The sequence below is a fragment of the Apis cerana genome, linkage group LG1 (genome assembly GCF_029169275.1).
Source record: "Apis cerana isolate GH-2021 linkage group LG1, AcerK_1.0, whole genome shotgun sequence".
Lineage (NCBI taxonomy): Eukaryota > Metazoa > Arthropoda > Insecta > Hymenoptera > Apidae > Apis > Apis cerana.
This window is the reverse complement of record NC_083852.1, coordinates 18,711,838-18,739,662: the sequence shown is the minus strand read 5'-3', so window position 1 is coordinate 18,739,662 and position 27,825 is coordinate 18,711,838. Positions and strand designations below refer to the sequence as shown.

Below are 27,825 nucleotides of genomic sequence, written 5' to 3'. Positions count from 1 at the left end.
AAATTTAAAATCCATTTCTCTTATTTCTCGAGAACGAGTATATGCTTTATATGCACATGTACATAATTTGTTTCATGGTCTCAAAGTTGCATCGTTTCGAAAACACGGTTCTTTAGACACGGTTAAACACCTCGATCGATGTTTGGTATCGGCTCACGCGCGGACAGAGTATATCAGGCTGCTTTTAATTTCAGTAGGAAAAGAGAGAGACGGATCGATGGCGCCCCGAGTGGCAAGCGCCACGATCTACGATGAAAGAGAGAGAGAGATAGAGAGAGAAAGAGAGGGAAAGGGAGAGAAATTCCACGGAACTCGGAGGGAGATTAGATAGAAAAGAGAAATTAAAAAAAAAAAAAAGAAAAAAGAAAGAAATATCGTTGGACGAAGCGAGGAGGAATATTAAAAGGATCGACGACGATCCACGACGTCCTCGACGAGGGGGACGGAAGCCGCTCGTTCTCGAAGAGGATGGATTCCGCGCGGCTCGAAGGTGGATGGAAGACGTGAACCGGAAGAAGAGGAAGCTCCAGCCTCCATCGAACCCGGAATTCTTCGCATTTTCGAGGACGAAGATTCGCGAATGCACGCACACGCGTCTGCACACCTTCCTCTTTCACTTCTTTCCACTCTCGATGGATCGACGAATTTTAAACCCCGCCTTTTAGAAAGACGCGCGCCAGCTGAAGCTGCTTCTTTCTGCTCGAAGAATACGATCGAAAAGGAAAAGAAGGCGAAACGAAGGTGAAGAAGAAGAAGAAGAAGAGGAGGAGGAGGAGAATAAAAATCGAATCGGTGGATAAAATCGGCGGAAACTCGATTCGTCGATGCGTGATCGATTTTTATCTCCGCGCGGAATGCTTTTTCAATCCCCGGCGGCGGAAAATGACGCGATGATTTCCGGCGCAACTGGCGCGCGTTTCCACGGCCCTCGTCATTTCCGGGAGCCGGCGCGTCGATCAACCCGCCCGGAAAACGAGCGTAGTCGCGACTAATATATATATATATATATAATCGATCGATCGAGTTTCGACGCACCATTCCCCTCCAACCTTTTGGCCCTTTCTTGCTACGTTTCCAAGAGGAGCGCAGTTCTCGATCATTGCCTCTTAACGGCGAAGGGCGAGCGGAATGGAGGGGAACGAATATCGTATTTTCACGAAGAAATACGTACGTATGTGGTATATGGTCACTCTTTCTAGACGAGACTCGCGTCCCTGATCCTAGTTCGTAAGGATATTCGATTTTTAAAGAAAAAGAAAAAAAAAAAAAAAAAAAAAAAGAAAAGAAGCGCGAGAAATTCGATCGATCCACGAAACGACGCAGTTTCTTGTATTATACGAGTCTCTTAAACTCGTTAGGTTTAATTTAGCGGACGATACGCTCAAGTGTACACGAGTACATGGCATAAAGGGTTGATTGATTCGATAGTGAGGAGAAGAGGGGAAAATAAAAGGATTATCGTGGCCTTTGCGATCGTAAAAATAATCGTGGAAACGATGAGAAGGGAGGAATATGTTTCGAAGTATCCTCGATAGAAGTCGATTGGTCGGACGGTTTGTCCGATGGAGGATAAAATAATGATCGGCGAGGAAGGAGAGGAACGTAGTCAGAGGCCGCGTACTCTTGATACTCTTAAAATAAAGTAAGATGATGCCCTCGTTCTTTCAAAAAAAAAAAAAAACTTTCTCGATGAGTCCATTTTTCGTTCTTCTTTTTTTTTCCTCCCCTAGCCCTAGTAACCCTTTGTCGATCGAATAGCCAATCCGAATTTCCAACGGATCGATCGTGGCCTTCTTTTCTCCTATTCGCTTCGCCGAGAATTGGAGATGGATATCGGGTGCGAAAGAGCCATTTCTTTTTTTTAAATTCTATTGGAGCTTCGGTTTGATTGAAAGGAAGGAGGAAACTCGAGGGGAGGGGTCGTGGAGCAAGGATCGAGGAGTTCCACGATCGATTCGCGCGCGGCTCGACGAGGGATGAAACGGCGGTAGAATTTCGAAGGAAACTTCTCTCTCGGGTGACGATAGGCTACGGAGGATTAGGTGTTTTAATTTGAACGACGCTGTAAATATAATTCGTGAAAGGGGAGAAAGAAAGCGGAGTCTCGTGTTGTCCTGTAATTAACTTTGTAATTTAATTGTAAACGATCTAATATAGAGCGAAGACGAACGAAGAAAAAAAAAATAAGTAAAATGGAAAAAAGAAAACAAAAAGCAGAGGAAACAAAAGAGACAGAGAGGATATATATATATTATATTATAAATACAAATTAAAAAAAAAGGAATATATTATATATATATATATATATATATATACATACATAAAAATACAGATATATTCTCTACAGATAAACGTACACACACGGATACATACACGCACACATGAACGTAAGTAAGTAAGTCGAAATGAGAAGGACAGGTGGATATACTTGATTAATACTTGTACACATATACTCAAACAAACACGAAGCACCCTCGCGTCGCGCAATAAAACAAATTCTAAATCGACTTTCAAACTAGAATGCGTGCCTGAGTGCGTGGGAGACCAACCCTCGTGAGCCACCGAGCCACCCTTCTCCTAAAAGAAACTTTAATTCGGATTTAAAATTTTAGCTAATTTTAGACAAAGGGAAGGGGATATATATACTCGGTGCTCGGGTCGCTGAAAATAAAATTCTTTAATCGGTGGTTGCTCGATCGTTTTAGCTTCAATTTATAGATATAAAACGAATTCACCGGTTGAAAATAGAAGAAGCGTTCGGAAATTTCGATTTCTTCTCTCCTGAAATAGAGAAGAAGAAAAAAGAGAAAAAAGAAAAAAGAAAAAGTTCGTTTCGATAGCGTTCGTTGTTAAAAATATAATAAAAGGAAGATTTCGATATAAACTTTTTAAAGAAATTTCAATGACGCGATTCTTTTTAAATACCTTTGAATAAAAAGAGGACGGTTCAATTTATTTTTAAAAAAATAATTTTTTCCTTCCTTCAATTTGAAGGTTGATCGATACACTTCGCTTTTTTTTTTTTTTTTCCTTCCCTAAGAAATCAATGGGAACGGAATGTTTTTCTCTCCTCTTTTTCTCGATGACCGGACCGGTCGATCGCGTTAAATAAATAAAAATGCGGTGTCGTCGAAGTGGCGAAAAAAAGGGGAAAAGGAAAAAAATTACGCGACGTTGGAAGGTTATTAATACAGAATGCTGTGCCATCGGAGAAGGCGCGGCTCGGTGGCTTACGGGTAGAAAAAAAGACGTAAACGTGAATCTAAGTAAATAAAAAAAAAAAAAGAAAAAAAAGAAAAAAAAAGAAGAAAAAAAAAGGAAGATTATTATATTATATGATCGTAGAGATAATCGAGAATAATGTGTCAGGTTCTTTGTCGTCCAAAGAGTTGCAGTTGTATCGGCGAGTTCGCGTATTAAAAGCGAGTGAAAATTTATTATGAACTATAGAGGAAGGGGAGGGAGGGGGAAGAGGAGGAGGAGGAGGAGAAGGAAGAAGGGAGAAAGAGAATAAAAAAGGAAAATAGGATTAAAGATACGATGAAATCGAACGTAACAAAACGATGGCGGTTCATGCTTAATCCGAATTTATGGATGATACCTCTCTCTCTTTCTCTCTCTCGCTCTCTCTCCTTCTCTCTCTCTCTCCCTCTCTCTCCCCCCTCTCTACCTCCCAATTATAAAGACCCTTGTTACGTTATCGTACGTTTTTTTTCTTTTTATTCCTTCCTTATCTCGGAAAAATTCTGATAAATTGAAAAGAAAAGCAAAAGAAAGGAGAAAAGAGAAAACAAGACAAGAGAAAACAAGACGTTTAACGAAACGTTCTCGAGTTCCCATTTTGCGTTTCTTGTTGAGAAAAATGGCTGTTCGGGTTAAGCATCGACGCCATATTGCCTTTACGAGCACTGGAATTGCTCTGAAAGCCGAATAAAAAAAAAAAAGGAAAGAAAAGAAAAGAAAGAAAAGAAGGGATAAAAAAAGAGGGAAGAAAAAGGAGACAAAAGCGTGGAAGGATAAAAGCGAGCGAGTATAAATCGATGGAAACTTAGTAGCGGCGTGAGTTACTTGGAGATTAATTTACCAGAAACTGATTAATCTCTGGCCGAGTTGGCGAGTTGTTGTCACGCCTCCGTTTCCGGTTCGCGACAGGATTCTAGAGGAGGATTGCGACGCGAATAATTTTTCTGCTCGATCTTCGATTTCGATTTACGGATCGTCGGGAGTCACCGGTTCGTCGATTCCCTCCTCGTAGATTTCCGGCCGCGTTGAACCGGAAATCGCGTCGGTGCAGAACGATTCACCGAGTTAATCGATCGGTTCTCGAGGCCTGATATAGCGAACAAATTTTCGAGGAATAAAGGAAAAAGATGAGACCGGTGACTCTCGAAATGTGAGTGTGTGTATGCATGTATTTGTATGTGCGTGCGTGCGTGCGTGCGTGTGTGCGTGTGCACCGAGGAGAAACTCTTTGACACTCTTTGCTCTCGTTAAAGAAACGACGATATTCCAAGGTCTTTAGTTGGAAATAATAAAAAAAGAAAAAAAACGGGAGAAGAGAGAAAAAGAGATTTCGTATCTCGCGAATATTTCTTTTTCTTTTTCCTTTTTTTTTCTTTATTCCTTCTTTTCCCCCCTCATTTTTCTTTTTGGTGCACGAGAAATACGAGAAGATCGAGGGAACACGCGAGATCGAGAAGAAGCGAGGATTATGAATAACGAGTCTTTCAATTCACTACCGTACTGCCAATTTTTCCGATGCGACGCGTAAATAACTTTAATAAAAGAGTTTAAGGCGAGGCGAACAGCCGCGACGAGCGATACGATTCGCGTCCAAACACGCTCGTCCGACCTTCGTTCGTTTTCTTTCGTCGCTCCGAAGTCCTGACGGAGGACTGTTCCGCGTTGTATCATCAGGAGGGATGATGTGCCACGGAGGGTTCCACTTTTCGTTCGGTGAAACGAAGAATTTTCTATTGTTATCATCATTTTTTTTCCCCCCCTTATTATTTTCTTTTTTCCAACAATCGAGGATTTTGCAGCGAGAGAGAAAAAATTTTTGACTGATCATTATTATTGACGTACGATATTTTCCTGTTTCCTAAAAGAAATTTATATCGCCTCGTGTAAAATAACGGAACGATTTATACGTTGGGGGTAAAAGAGAACCTGGATCTGTTCTCTTGCAGGAAACATTTCTAATAATAATAATAATAATAATAAATGAGTAGAATTATGTATTTTATTGTTGATAGAGATAATTTTTGTGATACTTTGGAGGGAAAATTACAATAACGATTTATTAGCCATTGGTATGGAGAAGAGAAGAAACGTTTCCAATTGATATTTTATCTAATATATCGAAGCGAATAATAATTCCACAACTGTCTATAAATGAATCCGTTCCCCCAATTTTTCACTGCAAAGATCCTCGATTCATCCGCATTTGATAAATTGCCGGAATAAAATGTCCGAAAAATTGGGATGGGGATCGATTATTCTATTCAAATGGAACAAGGAATGGGAAAGAGCTGCTTTCACTTCGCATAATCGTTGGAAAAACCAACCACGATTTCCCTCCTTTGCCCCCTTCAACGGGTCAATGGAAGGAGAGAAAGGTAGTCAATGAACCAGTCACGGCGCGAGCTGAAATTTTCGATCGAACGAACCGTTTCCGCTTTGTTTGTTTCGCGCCGAAAAGCGTCACCCTCCGCGTCGCCCGATCCCTCGTCCGACCCTCTTGCTTTTTGCATCGTGAACGGGGAGAGGGGAGGGGGAGAGAAAAAAAAGCGATCCTTTTGTAATCAGGACACCGTCCACAGGACCTGCGAGCGTAGCAGGATCGACCATTGTTCTTGGCACGCTCGATTCGTGATTGCGATTCGACACCGGGAGATCGAGCTTGCGTTCGAGATTCTACAGGCCGCCAATTAACCGCCATCTTGTCTTTTCTTCCGCGAAATTTCCGCGGTGGATCCTCCGCGATGATGGAAGCGTTGAGAAACCGGAAATGATGGAAAATGCGAATTGGTGAACGTGAGCCGAGTTGAGAATCGAAGAATCGATCTCTTGCCTTAAAAACGATAATACATAATACCGGGATGTAATAATGGATTATTGATGCGAAGAGAAAGAAATTGTTTATAAAGAAAGTTGCTTATCGAGTAAATTTTATTGCTGATAGATATTTTATCTCGCAGAATTATCAGTGATTTATTTAATTTATCTTTTTATCATTTTTTATTCTCGACTCGAATTAATAAATTTGGGACAGTGTTTCAACAGTGTGATATGTTCTTTCGAGTTGTTGCTTCTGATTTTTCGTCTCGATACCTTCATAATTAATAAATAATCCTATAGATTTCTTGATGTATCGTAAGTGTATATTCGCGATTTTAAACTATTCTAAACGCACACGTTTCTAGCCACGTGTGCCTCGAACGAACAAGCCAGCAGATACCTGTAGTTTCTCAACGCTCGTGTAAGTCAGAATCAATCGCGTCTCCCGGTCGGTAACTAGACAGTTATGTAATCAAGCGACGATTATGTAATCGAGCCACGAGATAGAGGCGAGATCAGACTTGTGGCGATTCGAGGATCGTCCATAACGCGGGGAGCACGTAGTTCGTCGACCATATTCCCTCGTTATTTATGTATATTTTTCTTAAGAACGATCGAAAAGGAGATCGCTTCTCTTTTGAACCTTTCTTTTTTTTAATCTCGTACGAATTTTAAACAATCGTTGAATCTTTGAAACGATGGAATTTTTGAATTTTCGCGCGCAACGGGCGTTGGTCGAATCGCGACGAGAACAAAAATGGCGGCAAGTTCGAAAGGAAAGCGATCGCCTTGGCTGTAGCCCCGTGTAAAGAGATATCAAAGAAAGAAAAAAAGGGGGAAATAAATAAGAATTACAAGGATGAAACTCGAAAAGGGAGAAGAAGAAATGTACGTAACTATATTGCGCGTATGTCTAGTTTCCGATGCATTTTAGTTTGATAAGCGAGGAAAATTGTCTCTCCGGTCAGAGGCTCGGGGTTACGCACCGTGTTATCGATCATACTTGGCAATAACGATATTTTTAATCGTACAACTGTAAAAAAAAAGAGAGAGAGAAGCAAAGGAGTGAAGAGAACGGAGAGAAAGAGATGATTAAAAAAAACAAAGGAGAGAAAAAATCTATATATATATATAAATAAATAAATAAATAAATAAATGAATAAATAAATAAATATACGTACGTAATAAGTGGACGGAGAGGTGTATGAAAGAAAATTTGAGAAGGTAGAAAGGTTGGAAAGAAGAATTATCGACAGCGGTCAAGCGCCAGCACGTTGTAACAAGTACACCCGATAGTTGTAACTAGAAAAGGGGTGAAGATGTTTTAGCCGATGGTGTTGTCCGTCTTCGGTAGCTTCCACGCCTTACTCTCAAAAGTGACGAAAAAAAAGAAGAAAAAAAAAAAAGAGAAAAAAATAAATTAAAATTCATTATTTAACACGTTCTACGATCCTTCTTCATTTAATCGCGAGATATCCGAATTTCATTATTCTCGTCTCTACTTTGTACCCTTGACGCCATTGACGGGTGAGAAAAAGAAAGAAAGAAAAATATGTCCAAAATTTTCCACGTTTTTTTTTAACACGGCAACTCCACTCCAGCCTGAACTTAACCTCCAACCGATGACCAAGAGTCCAAAGGTATCGTTGAACTTTCCACGACCCGTCGATTCGAATCGCATATAACATTTCCATGTCGAATTCATTCCCACCGTCCAACTCCACTGAACCGTGCCCTCGAAAAGAAAACACGGAATTAATTGATGTTTGCCGAACGACAGCCGCAAAGGCAGTGACGGGTGGCGGTGGCGCGTCCACGCCGGAAATTGATTCGTATTTGCGAGAGCATCGACAGCGGGACGTGCTCGTTAGCCGATTCGAAAACGAGTTGACACGATGTTTGGCCGCGGCGTGAAACGTTTTATATTAACCCGGCATATTTATGGCTGTTTTCGGTTTTATCGGTGGCCACCCGATCGCGCGCCACTTTTTCAACACGAATCACGGTTGCTGGGTCGCTTTATTTCCGGAACATCGGTCAAGGACGCGTCGATATATCGGGCCAGGGCTTAAATTGGAACGAGAAGGCAGAAACCGATGCTTGATTTCCTATACCTTCCCTTCGATCCAAGGTAGATAGATAGATTTTCGTCTCTGAAATTTCAACGCGGAGGAGCATCATCTTCTCCCCCTTCCATTTCGAAGAGGGGCGATCGAGTGTTCCCTTCCTTTTAAATAAATTCAGGTCGTAAGTCGATGGACCGCTAATTCCGTCGAAACTATTCAGGAACGGACGGTTTCTATAGCCGGAGATCTGGTGAGATCTGGATCTGGGTTACCGTGTCGAATATAATATTTTTAAGGAAACCGTTCGAAATTTCCCTTGACGCGGCTTGGTTGGCAATAGAGCGCCCTTTCCTTACCCCCTCCCCGTGGATTTTAATTGAGACGGGTTCCTCTCCCGGATTATTATTTGACAGGATTTTCGGGCAAGTCTTCTGTACGGGCGAGTCGGTTCGATTTCGAATCCGTTATTCGTATTCTTTTGACGCGGGACGCTCGAATATTCCGGAAGCGAAGGAGTAATTATTTCACTGTCTCTGGTTGCACGGCCGCCTCGACTCCGCCGGAATCCATTAACGATCGACGGTGTGCTTCTCGTTAACAAGATTGTCGACAGAAAGTCGATAGTTAATTACGCAAACGAAGGGATCTTGTTAAGGATGGGCTACCTTCTGTCCCCGATGCCGCTAAATCTCGATCGATCTCCGATCAATTTCTCTCACGGACTTTAATAATTGCCTACTTTAGCGTCCTTATTAACTTTTCTTTAAAGAGGCAATCATCGGCGATCGCGAGAAGGGGAGGATTAGAATGAAAGAGATACGGGAGATATATTTTTAATAGGATTGTAAAGAATTTAGAAAAGGGGAGGGGGGGAAAGGCCAAGAACGGCTTTCGTTATTTGATTATCGAGAGATTAAGTTGAAGAATATCTTGCGAAATATCTCCAAGATATTTCTTAATGGCCGAACGATACCGAAATTAGATTAACGAAGCAAAAAAAAGAAAAAGGAAATTGAAAAAGAAGCAAGAGGAATTTGAATAGGTTTTTTCGCGCGGCGATCGACGAACGAGTTGAATTGATGAAGAAAAGAAGGAAAGAAAGGAAAGATATATTCTTTAGAAATAAAGAAAGAAGGAAAGAGAGGAGAGGAAAAAGAAAAGGAAAGGAAAAGGGGGTATAATTTGCATCGCGTGACATGGGCCACCGGAAGGGATTAAGGGGGTAAATCCGCGAGGGAGTGTTAAATCGTGGGAACGAGGGATCGACTTGTCCGCGTAAACAGAGGGGAAGAAGAAGCGGGGCGCGGGGGTGGGGCAGACGAAAGTATCTTTCTATCTCTAGATACAAAGGCTCTCTCAGGATAAAATGGCATGATTAAAAACTCTTGTAGAACGGAACACTCTTTTTTTTTTTTTTTAACACATACACACGTGGACGCGGCATTGTCGCAGTCGTTTCCGGTGTTCCAAGCTCTTTCATCGTGTCGATTCTTTTCGCTCTCTCTCTCTCTCTCTCTCTCTTTCTCTGTCTGTCTCTCTCTCCAAATAAAAACGAGCCATCGGATGGCTGGAAACAAGGCGGGTGACAAGGATGGACAGAGGTGAAGATCGAGAGAAAGAAAGAGAGATACAGAGAGAGAGAGAGAGAGAGAGTTAGATCGGCCTACAAAGCGACGTTTTCAAGATGAAATAACCTCAAGTGGCGGCGCGTGTTAGCTGAAAACAGTCAAACGAATCTTTTCACCGTTTGAATCTTTTCGATTTTCCACGGAATTTAGAAGCGAGAACATTGACGCCATTCATTTATTTTAACGCGTTTTTATCAGAGATCAAAGGGAAATGCGCGAAAACCGGATACTTCGTGACTCTACTTCGTCTCTTCTTGGAAAATTATACAGTCACTACTCGATGTTACGAATATCAGGATCTTCAATTATCTTATCAGCTAGGACATCGACGAGTCTGTTAACAAAGCTAGCTAATTTCGGATCGATTCGATCGATCGTTTGGAAAAATCGAAATGAATTCGGCCGTTTAAAAACCTGTTTAAAAAAGGAGCGTTTCTTTGGAATTATCAAAGCGTCACCACAAGAGATATCGTATGGTAGAGGAAGGGGAAGGGGGACGAAAAGAGTCGACAACGCGTTGTTTTAATTAAGCGGAGGAAAAAAAAGTGGAACATCTTTTGGAAGCAGCGTGTTCCATCTCGCGACAGAAAGAGAGAGAGAGAGAGAGAGAGGGGGAGAGAGGCATTCGGCGCGTCACAATTACGCCACCTTACGTGCGGATTTAATTATTCTCGGCGAGCAACCGGAGCCAGGCCGTATGTTCGTTCCAATTAATTACTGCTGGTCGTTTACTGGCGAGATTCTCGTCACTGCTAAAAAGTGCCGTAATCCAAAAGGGGTCGCCCGTATAAGGGAAATGACGTTGGTCCTTTACCGTTACCTCCAACTTTTCTCTGTGAAACTTCTTTTCCCGTCACAGCTCGCGAGATCATCGAGCGTGGACTCCTTCCTCCTCGATAGCAGTCTCGTTAGTGGAAACGTTTTATTTCCGCCGCGTCAATTTTTTCTTTTTTTTTTTTTCCCCCTTTTCCTCGTGCAATCACGTAATCGACAACAAATGTCTCGCCAACCAACATTTTTCGTCCGTTACATCCTCGGCCGTGAATCATCGACCCGTGCAAGGATGACGTTAGTCGGGCGTTAGTTCGCCCTCCTCGAAACTCGGGGGATGGAACGGTCTGCTGGAAAGTTTACTTTCTCGATTTCAGAGAATCAGGTATTTACTCGAGATATATATTTTAATAGTTTAAAAGTTCTTTTTTTTGTTTGATTATTTATTTATACGGGACCGAGAAATATTTTATGATTATCTTTTGATCGACAAACAGTTTTAAGAATTTTTCTTTTCTTCTTCTTCTTCTTCTTCTTCTTCTCTTTTCTTTTTTGTTTTAATACACCGATTTTTATTAAAATATGATCGAGTTAAAGTTTGTCCAAGAATTTAGACTCTCTAGGTGACGATCTTCCTCGGATGCACGAGGGCATGCAAGACATCAGCAGGATCCCAGCAGGATCTCCGAGGCGAGGAAGAAGAAGAAGAAGAAGAAGAAGAGGACGCGAGAGAAGACAGAAATGGCGGAAGGAGGGAGGGGGCAATTGTTTGTTATACACCCGTATATAAAAAGCTCTCTATCGGCTGCTGAAAGAATAAATAAGCTGCCTCGTAAAGCTCGTGGTCGTCGTCTTTTTCATTCCTCCCCGTTCCGGCCAACCCTTCCTCGTTTGCAGTTTATTACACAGGGGAAACGATCCTCTCACTCTCTTTTTACGTGTTTATACTCCGTTTATTTGTCTTTTAAAGTCTGCGATCGCACACAACGAGTAAAACTGTTCCGCGTAATCACGATCCGAACGTTCACGCGAGCGGCCGTTCTTTTTTTCTTTTTTTTTTTTTTTCCTTTTTCGTTTTGTTAAAAACAACCTTACCTACGAGATTTCGAAACGGATCGCATGCGGTAAGACTATAAAAATTTATAAATCGTAATCGCGTCTTATCAATTTTCAATCGTTCCATTTTAACCAGGGTGACCTCCCCCCTCCTTTCCTTGCGTAAAAAGAGATTCGAATCCCGTCCCATTTATTTCATTTTTTTCCCCAATCGTGTCGCGATTAATGTTTGGATAATTATTATATATAACCATAAATTGACGAGGGTGGCTGAGCGCGTGTGAACGTTCCGTGAAAGGTATGTATACATGTACGTATCTATCGTAGCAAAACTCGAAGTAGACAACGAGTAAGTAAGTAAAGGATAAATTAAATTGTGACGGACGAACAGAAATCCCGTGGAAGATTTTCGTTCAACGATGAGAAAGAATACGATTCGTGTCTGGTGAGGGTGAGTACACAATTCGTTCAATTCGATATATTACTTAAAGTAATATCTTAAACGCGAATCTTAACAGCTAGATATGCTCTTACGATTAATTAATCATTTCGTAGACGGTTGCGTGTTTCTCTTTATATAATTATATAAAATGAAATTCTTCTAACAGATTCGTAGAAAAACCGCCTTCGTCTTTGCTCGATTCTTCGTTTAATCGCTCGATGATACTCGAGAAGGAACGTCCTACTAATTTTCCTTGCGCCGATTGTTGCGATCAATTCTAATCGTCGAAGAGATTACAAAGATCGAAACGAGAGCGAAAAGTTTGCGGAGACAGGCGATCGAGCGATTCCTCCTCGCGTCGTTTCTTGCATCCTTGATTCAGACACGCTCTACAGGAAGGTGCTCCAGTAGACGACGTTCAAGATGAGGAAGGAGAACGGAAAGAAGAATCTGGACACCTTGTCGATGTAAATCGCAGTCGCTCGACCCTGGCAGCAGGTGTCGTATTGAACGGTCGCGGGCCTGACCGGGCTTCTGTTCCTCTCCGAATCGTTCCTCATGGGCGTCTGTCGAGAGAATAACGATTGGCGATGAATAAATCATGAATGTTTGATCAGGATTTTCTCGGCTCGAAGAAAATAATTTTACGGGATCGATCCAGGAATAGAACGACGGTATATTTTGGCAGAAGGGAAAGGGATCTGGATAAATTTTTAGTGAAAAATAATCGGGGCACAGAGTCGCATAACGGAGACGTTGAAATAACGCAATTACAGCTGCGTGGCCAATTGGTTGGTTGACGTAATAAATTATTAAGCGGGCCGTAAAAGCACGCGTTTCGAATTTCCAGCAAAGCATCGGACCCCGTGGTACGAGAGGGGTGGCTCGAATGAAATTTAAATTAATCTCGGCCTCCTCGGGTTCATGTCTTATTCAAGGGCGAGACAATCTTTCTTTCCCGTCCCCCAAGTGCACGCGCCAGAAATGGAAACTTCCCTTGCGCGATACGTAACATTTTTCCTCGAGGTTTACCTTCGTTATTTTGCAATTTACAAGCATTTCCGACGTCAATTCGTAACTCGTTCTCATATTTCTCTTTAAAGTGAAATAATAAAGATTTAAAATTTAAAATCTTTTATTTCACGAGGATTGTTAAACTTTTATTATTCCATGATTTTGTGTTTCTAATTTTCTTCTTTTAGCTCGTCAAGGATTTTTCTAAATTATATTATTTTGGAGATCGACGAGAAAGCGAAAAAGCATCGAAAGAGAAGGATCCATTTCGTTTGGACGAAGTTTCCGTCAAGTTGTTGGCCGAGCGAGTTTGAAAACTTCTCACTTTACTCACCCGGGACGAACTAATTTCGCCTCGCAAGATAATGTTTGTTCCTCTGCCTCGCAAATGGAAAACGCATCTTTTCGCGGCGGTTCGCCATTTTCACGCGGAACGAGCGATTATCTTTCATTTTCTTTTTTTCGTATCTCGACCTCTTTCCCTTTTTCTTCTTCGTCTTTTTAAACCGTCTCGAATGAAAAGTAAAAAATTATTTTCGCTTCGCGAGGAGAAACGAACAAAGGACTCCTCTTCCTATACAACGATATTTTGTCCCGTTTTGTTTCCACATAAAAATTGCGCAATCCACAACATGAATGAACGATCGCGTGGATAATTAGGTCACCGTTTACTCGGATACTTTGGTAAAGTTCGATAAACTTGGCCCCCCTTCAGAGTTCAAAGTAAAATAATAATTTAAAATTCAACTTACGTTCCTTTCGATCCCTCAAACGTTTCAAAACCGTAGTGTATCTTTCTGTAGAAATACGTTTAACGTCGTAATTGACGTTTAATTTCATGAAACGGAACCACGTTTTTTCTGTGAAGGGACGACGAGTCTTGTAAATTGTAAAAAGCTGTACGCGATCTCTCCGTCCGTGGAACGTTGAGAGAGAAAATCGACTCGATCGCGGTTCGTGGACCGTGAAAGCTAACGTTTGCGCGGTTTTCGAGGGCAGGTTACACGCATACACACGGAAGCATAAAAAATTCAGAGGCCAGTTCCATGAAAAATTCACGTCGTTGACGATAGTAGCATTAAACAATAGTTTGTGCGCGCGATTAATTTCGATATTAGCTTCGAATTAATATTTAGAAACGGACGCTGACGTTTATCCCACGTGAAAAATTCAAAACGAGAATTAATTTTCACGCGAATCGAATCGATCCGATTCTCTGAATCCGCGGAAAATTTTAAATTGAAATCATTCTCCTTAATCAGAAAATTCTTTATTATTCTCGCGGATAGACGTCTTCATTTCATATTAAAATTAAAAAATCACCGTCACGATATGAAATATATTGTTGTACGTATTCTCGATTAGATCGATATAGAAACATAAATTAGTCGTAAATTTGTTACAAATCGAAACAAATATCTGCAGAAACCGTTGGTTATATCGTATTAATTATTCACTCGTTATACATTAACGTCGGAAGGATCACAAAATTCAAATTAGCCTCGTGTTATTATATCATGTTATTATTATTCCATAATATCATTTAATATCATATAAATACGCATAAATCAACACGAGTCGAATGCAAACACCTATTCCATTATTACAATACAATTTCCAAAAAACAAAGACCGGTTAATAAGACAAAAATATACATTCAAACGAACTTTTTTCCCCTTATCATATTAAAAAAAGAAATAAAAAAAAACGAAAAAGAACCTATTTATCAATTTTCCATTCCCCGGCTTCGTCTTTTATTTTTGATTTCGACCAAGTTTTTGCATACCGCGGAAAGTTGGGAGAAACCTTCCTTTCGTGGAACGGGCGCGTTAATTAAAGTCGCGACACTTTCGGCCCGCTGAATTTTCTAAGTGTGTCAGGTGTTAGCAAAATGTCACGCGAATATATCGGGTGTGCCCTTTTTCTCGACCGCCAACTTATTTCGTTATTTATCCTTCGCGTTAAACGATCGAGTTCGAAGAAACTTTGAATAAAAAAAGAAGAGAGGGGAGGGTTTGTTCTCCTTCCCCCTCCTCAGCCTCGTTCTCTTCTTTACGTTTCGTCTCTTTACCTTTTTGCACAGGAGGAGAAGAAACTCTGCTCCATCAATTTTTCCAACCATCCGGCTATTTATTATTACCCTCCTCGAGTCGGGTTCAGAAACGCTTAACCCTTACTAATTGTAAGTTCGAGATGCATAATTCTTTGGGTAAATGAGAAACGAGAACGCGTTGCCGCATGAATTACCTCGCAAACCATTCCTCTCTCTCTCTCTCTTTCTCTGTCCTCTATTTTTTCCCCGGTTTTTCCGCGAATTTTCCCCCCTTCCTCGCCGGGGATCATTTGTGCCATTCTCCCGTTCGACATTGCCGCGGCAATTAACGACAACGCGAATTTATAACCTTTCACGAGGCAGGAGCGAAACATGATATTTTTACACGCGTTTCTGCTTAATTTGATATTGGCCCGTGTTCTTTTTTTTTTTTTTAATTTACGATCGACGTACAAACTGGCTGTTGTACGTCCCTTCCTATTTTCTCCACTGTTCCTCCAACTCGAATCAATTATACTGTTAATAGACGATTAATTTTGAGGTTGCCAAAGAAAAAAAAAGAAGACATTCAAGAAGACAAGAAACATTCTACTTTGTCTTACGCGTTTATACGAAGAAGGAATTAATTGATTGGAATTTGGTTTTGGAAAAATGGGAAATTTGAGAAAGTTAAGATGACTCGTACTTTGAACTCGTCGATGGCTTCCCTCAGATCTTCGTCCGAGTAGCCCTTCATCGCCTTGGTGGCAACCGGCCCCATGTAATTGTTCACCACGGCGAATTCCATGAGCGAGAGAAACACGAACACGCTGCACGAGGACATCCACACGTCGATGGCCTTCACGTAGGAGACGGGCGGCAGTGATTGCTGAGACTGCGTGTTCTGAGTCGCTGTAAATCGAACGATTAATAAACATTTCTCGTCCCGTTTGATTTACATTCCTGTTCGTATTTTATATAACGTTATACAAGTTTATAGATTCTACTTTGAGAGAGAGCATCAATTTTAACGTAAATATTATACATTAAACAAAGCGTCGAGAATACGCGTCTTTCGACGATTTGACGCACATTCGACAATCGTAAATCGAGCAGAGATCTTCTTCCAAACGTTAAACGCGCGTGAATTTCAATTTGCACAATTTAAAGACACCTCGTTATTTCGGATGTTGCGTTCTTTAAAAAAGAACGCGTTTACTTCTCTTCATGCTCCGCGATTCACTTCAATTCGGAAGCAGGTTTGAAAGAGGCGGAAGCTCGATCCAGCCTCGATTACGGCTCGTTACGAATTAAAACGAGAAGAAAGATGAATAAAAGAATAGAAGAAAAAGAGGAAGAAGAAAGGAGAGGGTAGTGAAAAGAATGTAAGATCTAGAAAGTCCTGAGAATAGTTTCTATTACCGCTCTACCTGTTGCTCGGATATCTGATGTCCACATGGAATATCAAATTGCATCCAAGATACTCGAGTATCTAGATTCTAATACTCCAATTCGAATTCTTTGTGTATCTTGGATACAATTGTCAACGAATAGTCAACCTATTCAACAAGTACTCTTTTGAAAATCCACGATTCATCCACAGATATCTCGCTTATCGAACGAGTAAGAAAAATAAAAAATTTCAATTCAAAAATTCGAAAGGTTCGAGCTAATTGACGACCAGTTTCCCAATATTCGATTACTCAGATTGGAATTCAATTTCACGAACTCGAGTCAAAAGTTTAAAAAATTGGATAAACGTTTGGATGATTTTCTCGACTCGATCGATCGAGAAAATTTCCAAATTTTCGAATCGGTCGTCGGGAATGAAATCGCAGGCGCGACGACCTTACCGAGGGTCAGCAGTGACGTCACGCCGAGGGTGACCCGGGCCGGGATCGCCTCGGGTTTGATCCAGAACGCGATCCAGGACATGACCACGATCAGCGCGGACGGTATGTACGTGTGGAACAGGTGATAACCGAGCCTGCGCCGAAGATTGAACACTATCTGGATGCACGTGAAGTTGCCTGTCGAGTATTCGATCGTGCAGTCGGTCGTGTAATTGTTCGAGATGTCCAGCTGGGGTAGCTCGATCTCTGGATTCACCACCAGGGGGTCGGTCATGTTCCATATGAACACCAGATCCTGGGTGGTGTGCGACACTGAAAGTAATCGTAAGTTTTCGATTCCGTCAGAGCAATATGTATTTCGTTACATCGATCCCTCGTACAGCTATGATGATGTTTATGGTGGAAATTGAAAGAGAGATCCGATCGATAGTTTTGTAATATGATTATTCGAATAATGAAAGTTTCGGGGTCGTTTAGATTTGGATAATTTGGAATTGGAGGAGAGGATTGAACGAAGATTTATTTGCTCGCCGCAGGATTCTAGATTAATAATTCAATGATTAATGTATGTATGTAAGTAGATTGCAATGCACGGTGAATTATAGATCTTTATGTTGGATCAATAAATTATAATATCAAAATCATCAGTAATTTTGTTTTGTTAACGAATCAATTGTGAGTATATAAGTGGAGAAAGTGAAATCAATCTTTGAAATTTTGGTATTATTTCCATTTCTTTGAATACCTTCGGATATAATATGATCAGGTAGAGAGAAAATTTTGAATCATCGAAACAGATTCCTTGTCGCTATATAATCAATTGTATTCACAAATTTTCGAGCGAATTTCTTTTTAAGATCAGTGATTGGTCGATAGTCAAAAGAATACGTACAACTTTCGATCATCATTGAGCAAATTTGAGTATCGTGGGGGTAAGACTCGAACTTCATCGCGCAGGAGAGGACGAGTGTCAATCTAGAGAGAAAAAGACAGATCGATATCAAACAGATAAGTGCATAAGGAATAAATCGGAGGAAAAATCGAAGGGCGAAATATTCGATCTTACTTCGACATGTAAAGCAAGGTTTTGTCGTGATACAACCAAAGATAGTGATTCGGTATCGACATCTCGTGGAAGGTGACCTTCTTCGCGTTCTTGAAGAAGCAATCAGGCCTCCAGATATTGTGCAGCCAATCTACGTCCAATATTCTGTAGTCCTCGGACATGTTCTCCGGAAGTCGTAATCTAGAATCCCGCCAACTTTGCGCCAAAAATATGTCCGCAACGTACGTCTGCAAGTATAAGGATAAGATTTATTTTCATTTATTTTCGAAAATGAGATCGAGATGGCAATTGAATTCCATTGGCGAGAAAATATTCACCCTTTGAGAAGAAGAATGAACTTTTCTAAAATTATATGAAATAACTCGAGTCTCTTTCTTTCTTTTTTTTTAAGAATTGGTTTATTATATAGAAAAAATAATAAATAATCGAATTTGAAAAACAAGCATCGAAACATGTTAAAATGTTTGTAAAAGAATGATCGATTATTTTCTATCATACGATTTCAACTATACGTTATTTTTTACAACGTGATATAATTGAAGACATATATATATTCGATTCATTATTCAATGCATTTCAAAGAAAATATGTATTCATATTAACGCAAACACTTATCAATTCGTTATTATCAATTCGTTATCATATTACAATTTTAATTATCGCGAATTTATTTGTCCTCTGAAAGAATCACAGGCGCGCCGCGCGAAAACCGCGAATAATTTAATTTGAATCGGGTGTAAAAAGCGGCCGGTTATAAATCGATTTTAATTCAATAAGCGCCGACCATCATCGCGTCTTATCCTCATCCCGGTTCATCCTGTCTCGTTCCGCTAATCTCTCAAACGTTTCACATCCGACCGACACGAGGGATTTTACATAAAAACACACATGCACGCCTCGTTGGCCCAATTTGCATACGCGCCGCATGAAAAAAAAAAAAAAAAACGAAAACGCTCGCGAGATTCCACGCTTTCGAAAGGTGCGAAACGTCGCAGCCAACCGTGTCGGCCTCTGGCGTCTCTCTTCAACCGAACCCTCTCCACTCGTCCTCATTCACTCCTCCCTGCCCTCGAGGAAGACTTCTCCCAGGTCTAGGTGTTAATTAAACGAAAGCACGAGCCAAATTACCATGGATTCCTCGTTTATGGAGTCGATGCTGAGCACCGTCACGTGGAAGTAGACGATGGTAGGCTGGCCCAGGAACTTGGGCGCCCTGTGCTTGTCGTACAGCTTCGGGTTCAAAGGGAGGATATCCTTGAGCGACAAAGAGGACTCCTTTCTCCCGTACTCGAGATCCGACTCCCTGGAAAAAAGACAGAGAGAAGCGAGGGGAAGCGAGGCTGAGGATGGAGATTAATTTCTCGCGCTTCGCGGGGTAACCGTGTTCTCTATTACGGTCGAGGCATACATATTTATAAGATCGTGATTCGTGAAAATGATGATTCTGTAAAGTTTTTTTCTGCGATCTAATTTTTCTCTTCTCTCGTGACGAGATGTAGGGTAATAAGGTTAATCGAGAATCGTGATCTTTAAAAAATTGTACGATTTCTTCGTAGGTAATTTCCATTTGATTTTCCACGATTATCGATCGTGTTCTTCCGTGCGATTTCGTGTGAGTGATATCTTATCTTTCGTTTAATTTTATCGATAAAAAATATCTTTGATTCGTGATTGATCGTACGAAATTTTATTTACCGTTGATTAGGCTTTCGTTCGATCGTTCCTCTTCGCCTGTAATTTTTTTCCTCCGTGATTACGAACGATAACGAATGTCCTATCTCCAGTTTAATTTCATTACGTTATCTTTTATCTCTGATCGTTAACAGATCAGACTACTACTCGTATTGATTTCCGAACAACCTGTCCGTCTCTTCTTGAGTTTCAACGCGACGAGAAAGAACAATTCGTACATGTCTTGTTTGTATATTTATAGAATATGCTAATCGAGGCAACGTGTAATCGTTTTTCACGACCTCGACATTTTCCCATGTTCGCCCGCGTTTAAATTTTTCCTCTGCATTATTTCGAACCGTGCGTATTAGCTACTTCTTTATGTATAGAATATGGTAATTGCGTGTAAAGCGTTCGAGAAAAAAAGTGCATCGAAACTCGCCCCTCTTTGAACATCAAACCTCTAAAGTTGTGTTCGTTTCTCCCTATTTCGTTATATCGAAGCCAAAATTATTTACATCGGGGCTAAATAAATTATCCTGATGAATGTTGTCCAAATAAAAATACCGAGTGCGTAAAAACCGCATTTGAAATATAAAAAATATATATATATATATATACATATTTTGGAATCATGCTAGAGTAAAATATTTTTATGAAAAAAGAAGAAAGAAAGGAAGGGGGGAAGAAGGGGAGGGAAGCTCAAATATTAATCCAGAGTTGAATTACACAGCATATTTTCCAGACGGATATTACACCGATATCCACACATTTCTAAAGATAAACATTTAATATTTATTTTCATCTCTCTTCCTAAAATTTTCCCTTCTATTTTTCTCGTCCCCCGCAATCTTTCCCCCCGTAATGTTGTAACCACGATTATCGAGCCGGGAAGGGTATTATAATGACGACTCAACGTTGGGGATCCCCTCGTTATTCTCTGTTATACACGATTTACGATATTCACCGCGAAAATATCGGATCGGGGATGGAGGGATCGGCGGAGGAGAGATCGGGGGCAAAGGAAGTCCACGAACGGTGGAGTCGAGTGGCGGACTCTAAAATATTGGCGCGATTCCGATGAAACAGCAATATCGCAGAAGCCATAATAGGTCTTCGTGCTTGGCACACCTCCGGCCGAGATACGTGTGTTCCTTACATGCGGACATTTTAATATGCTAACCTACGACCTCTGAATCCGGTTTCCCCGAGAATTTCCAAATCCTCCTTCGACGCGCAATTATTTACAACCCCGATTTACACCACAGCAGCCCCCGATCTTTCCTCAGAGACCTGCCGTCTCGATCGAGGATCATCACGATGCTGCTCGCCCCTTTGCTCTTTCTTGGATCTATGAGATGATATCGTGATAGAGGAGGTAGGGGGAATGGATTAAGTTGGAGGGAAGTAAGTATGTACCGATCGATCTTGGTTGTATCAGCGATTAATAAATTTTCGATCTTGGTTCTTGAATTATACCTTGCGAACAGTGTCAGTTAGTCCGAAGAGTGTAAATTATTCGAATTAGAAGAGGGAATGGAAGAATGATAATAATATCGATTATCGATAAGTGGGGTGACAAAGGGATGGTTCGCGCGATCGACGTTTATTTATCTGGGAATACGACTCGAGTGGATTGGCGATTCAAATGAATCGTGGCGTTTTATAGCGTCGTAAAAACCGATAATCCACGCAGACTTTTCAGAAATCTTCAATTTCTTCTCGGTCGATCGCGGGATACCTCTATGAGATCGGCCATAACGTTGTCGGGTCGATATTTCTGTTTGTCGAGCAAACACTTTACTGAGAGAGAAAAAATAAAAAAAAAAGAATAAAGAAAGAAGAGATTGAACATTTCGCGAAGATCGGTTAAACGTTTCGAGCAATGGATAAATTAAGAAAGAGATAGAGTTTTGTGCGGAGAAGAAAGAGAAGAAGAGAAGGTGGGATCGAAGAAAGAATTAGAGAGGTAAAGAAAGAGAGAGAAAGAGAAAGAGAGAGAGACAGAGAGAGAGAGAGAGAGATCGAAATTTGTTTGATGATGTCGATCATGTGATGCGTTACCTTTCGATCTTGGGAAAAAAACGGTACCCTCGCTTTCTCGCCGAAAGTCGAAACGTACTGGACGATAGGCTATCGACTTTAATATGCCAGCCTTCGACCTCCGTGGAAAGTACCGGTTCGCATATTTCCTCGCTGAAACTCGACAGAGTCGCGGATGATGCTGAGGCAGCCTCTATCCTCGCCATAATTTGCAATCAGAACGAATTTACCGCGATTTACTTTTCCTATCCTTTCCTCCCCCGCCCCCCTTTTCCCGTATTATTTTATTATCCAAGAACCAAGGTATAATAAAAATAAGGATTCGCCTTATTCGTTCTATTCGACTCGTAAAAATGTAAAATTTTATACAAATAAGCAACACACGTGAAATTTCGTATTACTAATTTCCACGTGTTGATTTCATTATCGTCATATACAAAATTGTATCGTTGTTATTAACGATAAGAAAGAAGGAGAAAAGAAAAAAAGAATCTCCTCCGAAATGTTTCACGATATACGTCTATTCGTTCTTTTTGCAAGTAGGCCGGTGTATCGTCCTCCAGAAAAAAAAAGGCATAGAAGGAGAGAACAGAAAAACTCGAGAGATTTCCATCGATGGATCGATGGGCTAATCTCGAGTATCCTGCTCCCCCAGTATTCGCGGCTCCTATAGCTTTCGAACATGTTCGCCTACTCACGGAAAGTGTAGGGCCGCCATGTCAAAGAGCGTGCACAGGTAGTAGCATAATATCAGCAGAGAGTGTCTCTTCATTCCTGAAACAGAAGAGGGCGAACGATGATGAAAATGAAGTACCGTCGATGGATGAAGGGAGGAAAGGGTCGTAATTTCGAAAGCGAAAAATATTTTCATTCGAAATTTCAAAGCGAATTCTCATGGTTCGAGGTTGCACGAGGATATTCAGGTCGACGTTGTTTAAACTTGCTCCCTTCTAATTCTTTCCACGAACAAAAGAGCGAGAATATTTCTAACCTCCGATATAATAAAAAAAGGACGAGTGATTAAAAAAAGTTGATCGATTCTCCGACAAAAATTTGAATAATTATCATTCGGAGAAAGCGAGATACATATATGTCCTCGAGAAACGAGGCAAAGTTGGAAGAATCGAACGATCGATCGACTCACCGATCAGCTGCACATTCTACCGTGCCCGATCCTCTTTGTCCAATCGTGCAGCTGCCGCTCTCCGAATCCCCTCGTGAACCACTCCAGAATTCCTTATCGCGACACCGCGGCCAGCTTATCGGCCCACCAGCCGCGTCAGCCGGAACTTCCCTCGAATATCCATCAAAGTCGGTGGCCGGAGCGCGTTACGTCGATCTGCGACAATCGCCTCGATCCTCGAACGAGGATCATCGGGCTTTGGAAGGGGTTTCTCTATTCCTACAAATCGTCCTCGTGTCCCTCCTCTTCACGTCTTCCAAAGTAGTGTATATTTCGTGTACGTACAGTTGGGGAAACGAATTGGTAGAGGATTGTGAGAAACAAGTAAGAATCAGATATCACACTTCCCGTAGAAATTCAACATTGCTGGCAATTTCGGGGCCACGATCCGTGGAGGAAACCCTAGCAAGGATCGGGGACACGACGCGACTCTTATCGGCGAAGGGTTGATTCGCCACTCGGCCACTGGCCACTGGCGGGGCTTGCTGGTTCTGTAAACCACCCAGTCGGTCGCTGCCTCTAAGCCAATTTGCCTATCGACTAACTGATTAAGCCCTACTCTCTTTCATCGTGGTGGACGTGCACTCCCGACAGATGTGTGGGACACTCCACATTGCCCTGTGTGGAAGTGTCTTGTCCGTGCACGAGGAGGGCGGGTTCGTGTGAAGAGTGCTACGCTATAGCACTGTTTCCGGCACGAGATACGATTATAGGGTGCGGGCACGAAGATGCGGTTGATTCACGGATTTGCCCAAGAGAAGGGATTAGAATTCCACTCTTCCTTTCCTTCTCTTTTCTCTCTTTCTTTTCTTCGCAATCTCATAGATAACGATTCGCTTCTCTTTTTGTATATATATATATATATTTTGCTACCTCGTTTCGCTCAACTTGCACAACTCTAATTACGTAACGTAATAATGGAACGTCGTGGTGTGGTAACGATAGAAGCAAAGATAGAGGACATTATATCATTCGTGGGCGAAAAGATTGAAGAAATGTTCTTTATTTTTCTATATCGGAAAAATTTTACGTTTTATTCTGTTATCGGATTGAACCTTCTTTGCTATTATTTTTGACGAGTTCGTCACGGGATGTCGTCAACGACGAATATTAAGAAAGTTTCTTTCCACGTATCGAGCAATATTTCGAACATTTCAATGTTCGATGAAGATAACAGTGAACAGGAGATCAATTTAATTGGAGAATAGAGAATAAACATTTCATTTCGCATGGTTGGTGGATTATGACGAAGGAAATTCTTATCGTACCGTGGACGTTCGAACGTACCGTTATTTCGGATGGTCCACCACCGCAAATGGAACATCCGAGTTCCGCTCAAAGAGATTCTATTTAAAGGGTGGATGTTTAACAAGCTATTCAACGTTCCTCGCGCGTCTAATGGCAAAGAGAATAATCGGATGCTCCACTTCCGACAAACACAACACCCGATGCAAAATCCTTTGAGGATTTCACCAAGACATCTTACCTCCCCTCTCCTCTCCCTCCCTCGAATTTCTCTCTAGGACTCTCTTAACCTCGCGCGAGAGTAATAAAATCTGCGTCGTCCCCTCGGCTCTTCGTGAACTTTGGATTAACTTTTGCCAAGATATACGCGCCTCTTAAGAACGCGTATCGCATGGCTGGATCATCTGGCGTCGTCGTGAAAGTTAAATTCGAAATTTCTGCGGGATTCGTGCGTGTACGCCTGACCGATTTAAAATTTATCCCGAGCAAACGTGTACTTTCCAGAGATATATAGAATTTTTCCTTGGAAATATCTTCGGGGCTTGGTCTTAGAATTTATGAGTGGATATCCGATATCCGATATGCATGTTAAGAGGTAAGCCGGGGAGAATAGACAGTTTTGAAATAGATGGATAGGGATATATTTTTATTTTTATTTTTTTTCTTTTCGATACACGATTTTGCAAATAAATTTTAATATCTTGTGATGATCGTATCGGCATTTTTTAATCCCAATTTTTTAAATATCGAGGAAGGATTTTTTTCTTTAGAAGGAAAATAAAAGCTTTTTCTTTTCGAAATTCATTTATCTATTTCCACGGATACATTATAAAATAAACTAGGCTCACATTACTCGATATTTCATCATAATATTAACTCTCACGTCCAATATGAAATGTATACACACTGGGTATATACATATGCGTGCGTGTTATTGGATATAAATATCCGTACGTGGTGTATGGTTATACACACGCGCGAGTGTATGGATTGTACATCGATACCCTCTTTTGACTCCACTCTAATGAGATTCACCGGAGGTGCAAGTATAAACGAAGAGGGTTTTCCAAGCGGATCCCATTTGATCGACTCCAGAGCCAAGATCCGATCGTTCATTCTATAATATAATTAATCGTGATCACCTTTCGTCGAAATGCCTCGAAGATGAATAATAAAAAAAAAAGAAAAGCTAAAAAACCGGAAGAAAGATGGCTCTTGGATGGGGAGGAAAGATTGAGAGATCCTTCTCGTCGACGAGGATGATGAATGGAAAGCAAATTAAAAAGAAGTAACGCAGAGAATATTATCGTAGATAATAATAATGTATTTATAAACAATCCGTTATCCGTTTATTATGAGAAATTCTATTTTCGCTCAGTTTCGTCTTTCTATTATCGTTTGTTCCATGTTTATCATGGCGGGAGCCGGTGATAGCCGAAAATATCCGACTCATCTAATTCCGTTGTCGATTCAAAATTGTATTTTTAACCATTCCGTTGTCGAGATGGGTTTCGACCGCTGCTTGTCTGCCCTCTTGTGCCACGGCTTTGTTTCCCTTTTATCTGCTCTATTTTCCGTGACGCCGGCGTGCGCTTCCGCACCTCTTTGAGAGTAATTATAAAATAGCGACGGCGTTGCGCTCGCGCGAAACCAATGTAGAAAACACCGATCTATTTTGATAGTATAACGGCTTTCTCTCGAGCGGAGAATCTGGATCGAGCGATTTATGCGGCCGTTCAACTCGGCCAACGTCGTAATTAATCTTCCATCGCTTCTTGGAAATGATCATTCAAACGATCTTTACGTTTGTCTTCGTTTAGATAAATTTGTCAATTGATTTTCAAATTTACTTCTTGCTCAGAAATGGCCCATCTATCCCCGAATTCGTCCTCTTTGAAAATTGATCCAGGGAATTGACTCGAGGGAAGATCAATCGATCTTAAATTCAGATCTAAAAATTCTAACCTCTTCGAAACGGTTGATCCATTTTGAAACTTACCTTTTTTTTTAAAATCGTATCGTCAAAGATTGTTCAAACTTACTCCTTTTAACGATATCGACGACTTATCCTCCTTGAAAATATTTTGCAAACGAATTCTTCTCATTTATCGCCTTTTGAAAAAATCATCCCAGATTTATTTCTCGTCCAAATGTCTCACGTTGAGGGTTGATGTACGTTTCCATTCTAAATTTATATTATTCGTCTTCGGGTATCTTGCGTCGGTAAACGTATTTAGAAAAATGATTCGGTAAGAAAGAATCGCCGGGGGATGAAAGGAAACCGCGGATAGGCCTGGCTCGTCGTCTAACCCTTTTAAATCCAATTATTGGACGAGCGAGTGTTTTGACAGTTCGCACGGTTAAGCGTACAAGGTGCCAGCAGCCGATTCATAGGGTGAAATATACCTTTAAATCCTCTGTCCACTCGGCGACTTGCTCGGTGAGCAGGGGTAAGTGGGGTTAAGCTGGCCTAGTCGCTGAGGTCGCGTCAAACATAATCGTAAGAGGGTTGTTACCGGGATATACACTGGGTGTTTCAAATTCCATAACTTCTTCCATGATGTAAGATCATTTGCGTGCAAATATTTGTTCGAACAGATTGCACGGCCTTTCTTTCGTAAAAAATTAAACTTTTCACAAGATACACAATAAATGTATAAGATTATAGAATTATTGGAATGTTAAAATGAGAGGAGGGAAAATGTGATTTATCGTCATTCGATGTTTGGATTGAATCATGATAATGTATCTATCGCAATATTATATTTAAAGAACTACTTCTGAACGCCTGTAATTGAGCGGAAGAAATTTAATACGAGACAAGTGCGTGAAATAATTATAATCCTTTATAAGTAATTACGAGAGTTTTGTAAGAAATATTTATTAATTAATAATTGACAACTATTTTTTAGATTAGAAAGAAAATTTAATAAATGGAATATTCGAGATATTTATTTAAAGACAACGATCCAGCAATCTTTGCTAATCTCTGATTAATAATTTTTAATAGAAATAAGCTATTTTTTTACCGTATAGGATACTTTAAATATTACTCTCGATACTGGTAAGATACTGGTATTGGTTCAACAAACTTGCAACCAGAAACGGAAATTCTCAAAAAGAAGAGGGAAAGAAGGAAAATATTATTCGACCGAGCGATCGTGTTTCCCCGTGATATTTTTAACGAAGGAATCCTTAGGTGTGGCACAGTTATAGATTTCATTCAGCCATCTCGCCGACCGATTCGCGTTTGCGTTTGACCTATATGCGTTTTGCGGTCTGCGTTGGTGCACGCGTGGACGCACGTCCAAATTGGACGATCGATCCGTGGCCGACAAGCGATATCGATATCACGGAGGCCGGCCAGCAACGTTCAATTTTCCCTCGTGCCACTGTTTTGCCAAGATAGACCGCTGTGTATGTGTATGTCTGTGTGTGTGTGTGTTCTGCAAACAGCTTCACGATTTAATTAACGCCCGCGACAAACTTTCGCGTAAGAAAGTTCGTTAATCATCGATTGACTTCTCGATCTATGAGCATCGAGCGATATGGATCAGAGAACGGAAACGGAATAATATTGATCGATTGTTTCGGATTCGATGAAATCTTGGGATTCTTTCTTTTAAATGAATAGATTTAAAATAGAGTAAATGCAATTATTGAAATGCATGGTAATAATTGATAATCGCAATGGT

General features: G+C 40.9%; 3 protein-coding genes across 5 annotated transcripts in view; 1 reads left to right on the top strand and 2 right to left on the bottom strand.

Annotated features, from left to right (window-relative positions):
- The window catches only part of LOC108004322 (potassium voltage-gated channel protein Shal), a 155,689-nt gene that overhangs the window by 96,885 nt on the left and 30,979 nt on the right, over positions 1-27,825 (top strand). The window contains exon 6 of one of the 2 annotated variants that reach the window (XM_062087300.1): positions 195-7,498. The exons of the other annotated variant lie outside the window; for it this stretch is intronic. Coding sequence (XP_061943284.1) covers positions 195-197 — 3 coding nt within the window. The 3' untranslated portion in view covers positions 198-7,498. Of the gene's footprint in view, positions 1-194; positions 7,499-27,825 lie in introns of those variants that run through there. 2 annotated transcript variants of the gene reach the window in all.
- On the bottom strand, positions 4,594-23,368 carry LOC108004323 (glycine receptor subunit alpha-2). Of its 2 annotated transcripts, XM_017067131.3 has the most exons (9): positions 22,847-23,368; positions 22,401-22,476; positions 21,724-21,855; positions 19,117-19,291; positions 17,989-18,215; positions 17,815-17,897; positions 16,923-17,234; positions 15,776-15,981; positions 4,594-12,589 (listed from the first exon to the last, which is right to left on the bottom strand). In XM_017067131.3, exons 2-9 carry the CDS (start codon positions 22,472-22,474, stop codon positions 12,413-12,415), a joined length of 1,386 nt encoding a protein of 461 aa, XP_016922620.1. In that variant the 5' UTR covers positions 22,475-22,476; positions 22,847-23,368; the 3' UTR covers positions 4,594-12,412. The 2 variants fall into 2 exon arrangements, with proteins under 2 accessions (XP_016922620.1, XP_016922621.1); XM_017067132.3 differs by lacking the exon at positions 21,724-21,855.
- LOC107993599 (uncharacterized) overlaps positions 21,791-27,825 on the bottom strand; it is a 249,074-nt gene continuing 243,039 nt past the window's right edge. Inside the window, exons 17-18 of the transcript XR_009833448.1 lie at positions 22,401-22,476; positions 21,791-21,895 (exon numbers count right to left, since the gene is read on the bottom strand). The gene's annotated coding sequence lies outside the window, so the exon portion shown is untranslated. The remainder of the gene's footprint in view (positions 21,896-22,400; positions 22,477-27,825) is intronic.

What these genes read in the sequence shown, in the direction of transcription:
- LOC108004323 (XM_017067131.3), bottom strand. Translation starts at nt 22,474, where the DNA reads ATGAAGAGACACTCTCTGCTGATATTATGCTACTACCTGTGCACGCTC. An exon ending in GACGTCACTGCTGACCCTCG is followed by an intron (nt 15,982 to 16,922) that starts GTAAGGTCGTCG and finishes TTCGATTTACAG; the next exon opens with CGACTCAGAACACGCAGTCT. An exon ending in AAGCCATCGACGAGTTCAAA is followed by an intron (nt 12,590 to 15,775) that starts GTACGAGTCATC and finishes TTCTCTCGACAG; the next exon opens with ACGCCCATGAGGAACGATTC.